General features: G+C 33.4%; 1 protein-coding gene across 4 annotated transcripts in view; it reads right to left on the reverse strand.

Annotated features, from left to right (window-relative positions):
• Positions 1 to 4,778: 4,778 nt before the first annotated feature.
• LOC108915517 (probable cytochrome P450 6a14) overlaps positions 4,779 to 9,274 on the reverse strand; it is a 20,632-nt gene continuing 16,136 nt past the window's right edge. For 3 of the 4 annotated variants that reach the window (XM_023455301.1, XM_018721581.2, XM_018721574.2), the window contains exons 7-8: positions 6,042 to 6,293; positions 4,779 to 5,137 (exon numbers count right to left, since the gene is read on the reverse strand). In XM_023455301.1, the coding sequence (XP_023311069.1) occupies positions 4,974 to 5,137; positions 6,042 to 6,293 (416 nt within the window). In that variant the 3' untranslated portion in view covers positions 4,779 to 4,973. Of the gene's footprint in view, positions 5,138 to 5,777; positions 5,802 to 6,041; positions 6,294 to 9,274 lie in introns of all 4 variants that reach the window. The other variant, XM_023455300.1, reaches the window with a different exon arrangement.

Consider the following 9,274-nt stretch of genomic DNA (forward strand, 5'->3'; position numbering starts at 1 on the left):
AAAAGTGCTTGGAACAAGGAGGGGGACACTTTCAGCAGCTGCTTTAATTTATTGTTATAACAAGGAGGGGGACACTTTCCGCAGCTCCTTTAATTGTTTGTTATTGTTATCACGATTATTCTTTAAAACCAAGTTATATAGTCATTAACGTTATTGAAACTGACAGCTGCTATACAGCTCGTTGAGAAATGAGGTTAAGTTGGTCGCTATAAGCTACTGCCTACGTCCAATGTGTCAGAGCCAACTTCGACCACGTTTTTATTTGAACGCTCGTTATTATATCCAAAAAAATAGGGTTAAAAGGAAGTATGACGTTCAAGCAATTTTATTGCATGAATCGTTCAAAGGGCCATTTTAGATAAAAAAAAACCGCGGAGTTCTATTAAATTAGAGAGTGAAAATTGGAGTTGGGGGTGGAAATGCACCCCTTTCAGTTTTTTTAATTGTAGCTCGAAAACGAAGCAAAATTTCGCTATAATTCATAGGAAAAATTAGATAATTGAATTTCCCATGGAAATAGCTTATTTAAAAAATTTAAAAGGAAAATTTGTGACTTTTAATAAAGACCCTGTAGCTATTGTTTTTTCTCAACTGCTAAAATAACACCCTGTATAATGGTGGTTTTAAATAGAAAATTTCTTCGTTAAATAATAAACGTTTAAGTGAATTTGTTGTATTTAATAAGCGGTTTTACCAGCTAAATTATAGTTATTAGAATGCTAATATGTTTTGGGGATTTTGTTACTATGAAAAATAATTTCATCTAATTACCGTTTAAGATTATAACTGCTATACAAAGCTACATTTTTATGTTGAAAATGTGTATATAGACTTACCTTTCTTTATCCAAAACAACACACACAGAAAGCAGAATCTTTATATTTTTTCAATAATATTGCTCGTTTAATTGAAAAGACTAATTGTACATGTAGAATACTGTTCACAGATATTTGCCCACTAGAGTTCTTTTTTAGTTGAAAAGAACACTAGTACATGCACGTTCAGTTAAACAAAACGCCCGTGTACTAAATGCATTAGTGGTATCTGTAGGCACTAATGTTCTTTTTTGCTAAATAGGCACTAGTGCAAAATTTACAAAAATTGTCGATATTATTGTGGCACGTTCAATTGAAAAGAGCACTAGCACACTAGTGTTATCTAACTATACATGTGTGCACTAGTGTTTTACGGCTAAACGGGTAAACATTTGGCAAAAATTGACTATATTCTTTGCATTTTAGTAAAAATAACATTAGTACACATTAGTTGGAGAAAACAGCCACTAGTGCTGTCTAGCTGATCATGTGTGCAATAACTTTTTTTTACAATTAAACGAAAATTTGTGTAACTTTTCCAAGAACCATTGGCACTTTTTGCACGTTCAGTTAAAAGGAACACTAGTACACACAAAACAGTGTGCTAAATAAGTGTGCACTAGTGTTTTTTTAGTTAAAACGGCAGTTGTGCAAATTGTATGAACATTATTGGTATTTTTGCATGTTTTGTTGAAAAGAGCACTATTGCACGCAATTTCACTTGGAGAAGCACACGTACTAGTGTTGTTCAACTGAATTTGCACGCGCATAAGTTTTCCAATACGCGTCGATAATTTTACTAAGTATACAAAATTATTTTTCTAGCCCTAGCGCCTTCTATTTGACATGATTTAGAAAGCGAGTACGGTAAACTAAAGTCAAAAGCTGAAAGTTTTCTCATCTTTTCTCAAAAATTCCGTTATGCAAAGGCATACTAATTTGATATAGTTGGAAAGAATCAAAGCATGCAAAAAAATGTATACAATCCCATTTAAAAAATACATCAATAACCTCCCCACTCATCTACAGTGTGACTAAAAAAAAATGTTGTGTCTGTATGAAGAAAATAACATACCATTTAAAAATATATATACTTTATAGGGCAAGGATGCACAGACTTATAGGGAACAGGGGCCACTCGGGAAAAATATTAGCCAAGGACGGGCCACTACAAACAATATTTATTAACACAAAATTTTATTTTTAAATAGTATGAAATACAATGATAAAAATAAAATAACCTTCAAAAATGTTTGTTGTAATAATTATGTAATCATTACAATGTAATATTTCTTGTTTTATTATTTTGATGCATGACATTGCATTGAACTAACAAGTTTTTTATATTTGGCTCCACATTACTTGTAGCCACACGTATAATTGCTTCCAAATTTTCATTTGCCAGACCGTTTCGGTTTTTCGTTTTGTTAAGTTTCATCACTGAAAACGTTTGTTCACAAATATACGTCGATCCAAATAAGCTTGCGCATTTCAATGCATTTATTCGCAACTCTTTATAAGCGTTTTTATCAACGCAACGGTAGAAGTTGAGTAAATTACCTTCATTAAATTTGTTTCTTAAATTATCATCATTTTGCATGTCTATTAATTCCAGCTGCATTAATTCCGGCGCATTTTCGGGTGAAATGTTGAAAGGATTGCTGAAAATGTCCAATAGCGGTTTAACTTTTTTGAAGTCTACAAAACGATTTTCAAAAGCTTGTATCAAAATATCAATTTTTTCAACATGAGCGAAATTGACGTCAGTTTTATTGAACTTCTCCATAATTTTTTTGTAGTTCGGAAAATGGCCGTAATTGGCTGAATTGATTTGTGTCCTGAAAAGACTCAATTTGCATTGAAAGGACGAAACATGAGAGTATAGCTGCGAAATCAATTGATCTTTGCCTTGGAGTCGCGTATTTAAGACATTCAAGTGATTTGTGATGTCTACAAGAAACGCTAAGTCACACAGCCAATCAGGGTTGTCGAGTTCGGGGACGTCGTTTTTCTTTTCCGCCAGAAATAGTTGGATTTCTTCAATCAAGTTAAGAAATCGCTGTAGTGTCAACCCACGACTTAGCCACCTTACTTCAGTGTAAAACAGGAGATCACCATATTCGCTTTCAATATCCTCGAGAAATTGTTTGAATTGTCGGTGATTGAGACCTCGTGATTTTATAAAGTTTACGGTAGGTACTACAACTTTCATAACATTTTCAAATCCCAATAATTTTGAACAGAGGGCCTCTTGATGTATAATACAATGAAACTGCATTAATTCCTTGGTATTTATGTTTTTAGTTTGTAAATATGTTTTTAACAGAGTTACTATCCCAGATGTACTTCCAACCATTGAAGGTGCTCCGTCAGTTGTAATTCCAGATATTTTCGTTAAATCCAAATCCATTATAGAACATTTTTCTAGAAGAGCTTTGAGCATGTCACTTCCCCTGGTTTGACTTGTCAAAGAACTCATACCAATCAGTTCTTCACTCACTTCAAAATTTTGCGTTACACCTCGTAAAAATATTAATAGTTGAGCAGTTGAACTTATATCTGTAGATTCGTCGAGCGCTATAGAAAAATACTCAAAACTTCTCGATTTCGTAGCTAATTGCTCTTCTATATTATCTGCTAATGCGGTAATTCTTCTTTGAACAGTCATCCGATTTAACTGAATTTTTTCAAACTTCTTTACATTTTCCGGACAAATTTTTTTTGCGGCGATATCCAAACATTGCTTAACAAACTCACCATCTTTAAAAGGCCGACAAGTTTTCGCTATTATTCGAGATATTTCAAAGCTAACTTCAGTGGCTGTTTCAGCATCTTGAATTGGTTTTGTAAACATAGATTGCTGGCCTATTAGTTCCCGTTGTAAAGTGGAAATTCTTTGCGTTCGATTTTCGCCAGTTAATTTGGTAAAAGTTGGATGCTGGGTTTCATAGTGCCTTTTCACATTATATTCCTTCGGAATAGAAACACTACTCTTGCATATTAAACAGACAATTTTGTTATGCGATGAAATAAAAAAGTATTTTTCGGTCCAAATATCATGAAACTGTCGATTTTCATCTTCAACCTTACGACTACGTTTCTTACTGGGGCCTGGTTTATCCATATCAAAATTAATATTATATGTTACAGTCGGTAAAAGCCAAGTTCGAACGACGAAATATTTACTCGTCACAGATTACAGTTCTCAAACAGTATAACGTTCGCTTATCCGTAGTCAAAACTTAACTGCCCCGGTAGCCGGCGATGCGTCGTATTTATACGAGTTACCAAACATCGAGAACCATCCACTTTGTTCGGGGATCGACGTGTTTCGCGAATCTGTAATCTAGTTGATGCCACAGATTTCTAGTCTCGTAATAATATGCTTGGACCGGAGCGCGGCGAGTAGAATACCTTTAAAATTCGTTGGCGGGCCGCATAAACATCGACAGCGGACAGCATCCCTGTTATAGGGTATCCAAAAATGGGTAACCGAGTTATAGCTTAGGGTCTTTATAATCTAGCAGACAGTATAGACTTTTATTTTTACGTCACACTAACTATTAAGGTAAAAAACAATTAAACATAAAGGAGAACAGCGTATTTGATGTCCTATAGCAATGCAACCAATCGTACTGCTCTAGTTATGTGCATAATAATAAATAATAAGATGAAATAATAAGTCATTTTATATGCAGATAGAATTCATACAGTCACAAAGTCATAATTACTTACGTCTGTTTTTATTTTTCACCTTATAGACTTACAGTCAGGTAGTAGAAACACCACACTACCTTACTACGAAACAAATGAGTCTAAATACGTGATCGGTTAGGAGAGTCTTCTAGACCCGATGACAGCACCAGTTGTGATTAATTCGATTAGTTACGCCAAAAAGAGCAGAGTAACAAACACTTCAATAAAGATCTGATTAGTTGTATAAGTATAATAATAATCATAAAATAATACGCAAACAGTCCTTTTAATGTTGCATATTTTTAACAGACTGTATCTGTTCTAATATTTCCTACATACTTATAATTACAATAGCAGGATTTTACCGTAAACTATGTACCTAGGTAGACTAAACAATGGCTATGTGTAACAGCTAAGAAGAATAATAATCCGAGTATAAAACCAGAGCATTTCATTTTTTCTTCACAACTTTTCAAAGTTAATCCAAATGCCATCTTCAGCCGTAGGGATAAAAGACTTTGTAGACAGTTTTATGGGGACTCTAGTCTTCTTGTTCAAAGTAACCCTGAATTTCCTTAGGATGCTTGTTAATCCAACCTTAGTCTGCATCACGCCGAATCTTTCTCCTAGAAAAAGAAAAGGGAATATATCTTGTGCTTTTATAGGCTTAGAGAGCGAAAACCATAGGTATTTTATTGCATCTGCCTATGAATGGTGTTTTTGTAGTTCGTTTTTGAAGATACCTCACAAAGGGCCATATTTCATTCTGCTCATACCTCACGTGAAGGTAGTTCTAACTTGTATTATGCACTTTCGCAGCGTAAATTGATTATTGCCCCTTTGATGCCCTGACGATTCTATTTTGATCATAAGCAACCAGATCCCATCGGTTTTCCCGGGTATCACTATTTAACAGATCGGTAAATATGCGCTAGAGAAGCAAAAGGTTATCCATTACACTAAATATGCGCTGGATAACCTAAAAGTTATCTGGCGTATATTTAGAATTAACTGAATCTGTTTTAATGAATCTGTAGTATAGGTAATTATTTGTGGCGCTTGAATTACGCATACAGAGCGTTAAGAAAATAGGTTTCGTACATTTAACAGTCGATTCTTTGCCCTATTTTGTCCAAAACAGTTCGGTGCGAAATGTATTCAAAACCTAACCACTTAAGACAGAACTTATCTCCCTCGCATATGTTATATTAAACATTTTGTCGAATTCCTTGACTATTTTAACGATTAATGTAAAACAGATCTTACCTATGCAAATTCTAGGACCTTCACCAAATGGTATGTGGGCGTAAGGGTGTCGTCCTGCTTTGTTTTCTTCGCTGAATCTCTCGGGGTCNGGTTTCGTACATTTAACAGTCGATTCTTTGCCCTATTTTGTCCAAAACAGTTCGGTGCGAAATGTATTCAAAACCTAACCACTTAAGACAGAACTTATCTCCCTCGCATATGTTATATTAAACATTTTGTCGAATTCCTTGACTATTTTAACGATTAATGTAAAACAGATCTTACCTATGCAAATTCTAGGACCTTCACCAAATGGTATGTGGGCGTAAGGGTGTCGTCCTGCTTTGTTTTCTTCGCTGAATCTCTCGGGGTCGAAAACTAGTGGATTTTCGTAGTATTCCTCGTCCGTATGTATAGCCTGAATAGGTATGAAGACTTTGGTGCCTTTTTCTATGACTACATCTTCGCCGGGAATTTTATAGTCTTCGGCAGACATTCTAGTTACGAATGGAAGTGGTGAATAGAGCCTTAGAGTTTCTAAAAAGAAAAATGCTTTTAAAATAAATAGTTCTTTAAGTATCAAGGCTTGTAAGTGTATTTTACAGATAGAGAATACAAAATTTTTTTTATTATAGATTGTTCGTGTTCAAACTAGAAATCTTAATGGAAAATGTGGCAAATAAGCGGTTGGTATCAAATAAAATAAGGAAAGACCCCAAAGAATCCGACAAGGGCCACTTCTCCAGACACTCTTCTGCGACAATTTTAGGTGATTCTAGAAAAGACTTTACTTCTAACAGAAGACATAAGGGTTGTGAGTCTACCTCAGTGGCGGATACGTGGAAGGTTTTGATTCAGCTTATCGAAAAATAATTCTCACACCACAACTGCAGCTTCAGAACAAGATGTGGATTTAGAGATTGACTTGCCTCCAGATCTAGAATAACCTTGATCCACAGTAATATCGGGAATCTCAACTTGCAAATTTCGAACAAACGTACTAGTCCAGTTACTCAGGGTTAATACCTCCGAATTCTTTATAACTGAACCGATTGACGTGACATTTTGAATGAATGTGGGGAATGCCTCAAGGAACAAGACTTATGTAGTGCCGAAGTGTGCTCTTGCCCTGGGGGTGGAAATTTTTACGCCCAAAATAACCACAGGAATCGATAGAGGAGTCAATTTTAAGTAACAAATGTTATATAAAGTTTTTTGGATAATCCGATACTTTCCGAGTACTTCGTCATTGAAAATGTTGATTTTATACTGAAAAAGCGCTTGTTTTCGGACAGTTTTTTGCAAATAACTCTGAGACTATTGGATTTAACGAAAAAGTTGTAATGAACGAAAAGAAAGGTAATAAATAAACAAATCTAATAGTATTATTTTGTTTTTCTCTAATTGCAATATAAACCGAGTTATGGATTTTTAAACATTATAATATGTTAACTAAAAACTAAATTGGAACCAGTTAACGTTGTTAAATAACGCCAAAATCATAAATATTAGGAAAAAACTATTTGAAAATTTTTTAAAGTACTTTGAAAAACCTTTTTAAAAGTCTGTAGAATCAAAATTAACGGAAATATGATCGAAATAACATGATAGTCTCATTTTTTTTCCAAGAAAAAATTAATAAACAAATCAGTGCCTTTGGCGACAGAATTAAAATTAAATGCAATCCATTTACAGATTCCTTCATTTATGTTCTAAGAATATGTTCTGGGTCTTTGGCTCACTTACAAAGCATGATTTAGAAAAAAAACTTAATTTTTGAAAATGTTAATTTTTCAAATTTTTTTTTAAATTCGATTTGTACGCTGTAACTTAAAAATTAAAGGCTGTACGAAAAAAATACAAGAATAAAAAATTTACCTTTATTTTTGCTGAAGATTTTGTTTTTTGTACTCCTCTAAAATTAATATTAATCGAGATATCGCCATTTTAAGTTATCATATGAATGAGAGAACCACCCTCTTCGAGCCCTTTAAACCCTTCAAACTTAAAAATGAAGGGCTTAAAAAAGATCAACTCAACAATTCACGTAGCCCTTACAATTCCCTGCAAAATGAGCCTTTGTGCGATTAAAAATCTTATAGGTGATAATTTTAAGAAAATACATATAAATATATAAATAAATGTAAAGGGTAATTTTTAAGGGTTGAAAAGTTGCAATCGATTCAAAATTATTTTATCAGAAGGGAATAAATGTTGATTTAACACGAGTACACATTTAAAATGTTTCTACTCTTNTATAGCCGCTATTTCATATTTTTTTGAAAACTTTGAGAGGCTGCATCTTCTAAGGGGTGAACATTTTACTAAGATCATTTTTATATGAAACGTGTTCTTTTTGGCTGTAGATCCACCGCTACCATTTGTTCTACTTGTTTTGAAAACACCCTGGATACCATACATAAACGGTAAGAGATACAAACTAGCTTAAATGTAGGAAAAAGTTGCGTAATCAGGGCACCGACATTATGCCCCTAAAAAATCGAGGCTAACATGATTAGTTTTCGAAATATTTGAAAAAAAAAAAGAAATTTTGGAAATCCGTTTTTGTTTCATTTCAGCTTTGTTTGAGGCAATATTGAAAAAAGAAGAACACTTTCTCAGGACCACTTTTTGCCCTCTATCGAATGACATAATCAATTTTTATATGTAACGTTTCTCCTCTCCAGGACCATCATCAACTTCATTTTTTTAAACACGACCCTTTAAATTTTATTACATTTTTTGCAAACCCTCATGACCCCCAATACTGTACTGCCTCAGCGCGAACCAGATTCAGACGTTTTGTCTCGAAAAATTCATCTTCAGTGTATTCGTTCCAAATTTATCTATTTTTTTTTATTTAGATTTCATTGTTTATTGAATTATCGTACACTCTAAGTGTCGTTAGACCCTGTGAAATCTATCTAGTTATTTAAACTATTAATTAATAAGGGTTGAAAGGTTGCAATCAATTCAAAATTATTTAATAATAAGGGAATAAATGTTTATTTAATACGAATGCACATTTAAAATGTTTCTACTCTTTCAATAATATCTTTTCATTTTATTTTCGAAAGAAGGGGTATTTTTCAAGGGTTGAAAAGTTGCAATCGATAAAAAAAAATTAATCAGAAATCAATTTTAATTTGATAAAAATGCACGACTAAAACGTTTCAAGTTGAAAAAAAAAAATTGTTCATCCAAAGGGGTGATTTTTAAAGATTTTTCCGGGGTTGAAAATTTGGGATACATTAAGTTTCATGTTAGATAGCACATGAAATTACTCATACTGCAAAAATAAAAAGGATTTGACTACATAAAATGCTTAAATTTATATTTTTTCTTTTTTTCCAATAAGGGGTCGTTTTCACCCCTTAAGAACAAAAAGCATACCTAGCGCATATATAAGTTTTGAAGTGGGGGGTAAGATGAGCCTAATTCTAAATTTTGAGAAAAATCGATGCAGTTATAAAAAATTCGGAGGTATTACTATATTTTCAGCTACAGTAACTGGGCTA

The sequence above is a fragment of the Anoplophora glabripennis genome, unplaced genomic scaffold, assembly GCF_000390285.2.
Source record: "Anoplophora glabripennis isolate ALB-LARVAE unplaced genomic scaffold, Agla_2.0 scaffold155, whole genome shotgun sequence".
Lineage (NCBI taxonomy): Eukaryota > Metazoa > Arthropoda > Insecta > Coleoptera > Cerambycidae > Anoplophora > Anoplophora glabripennis.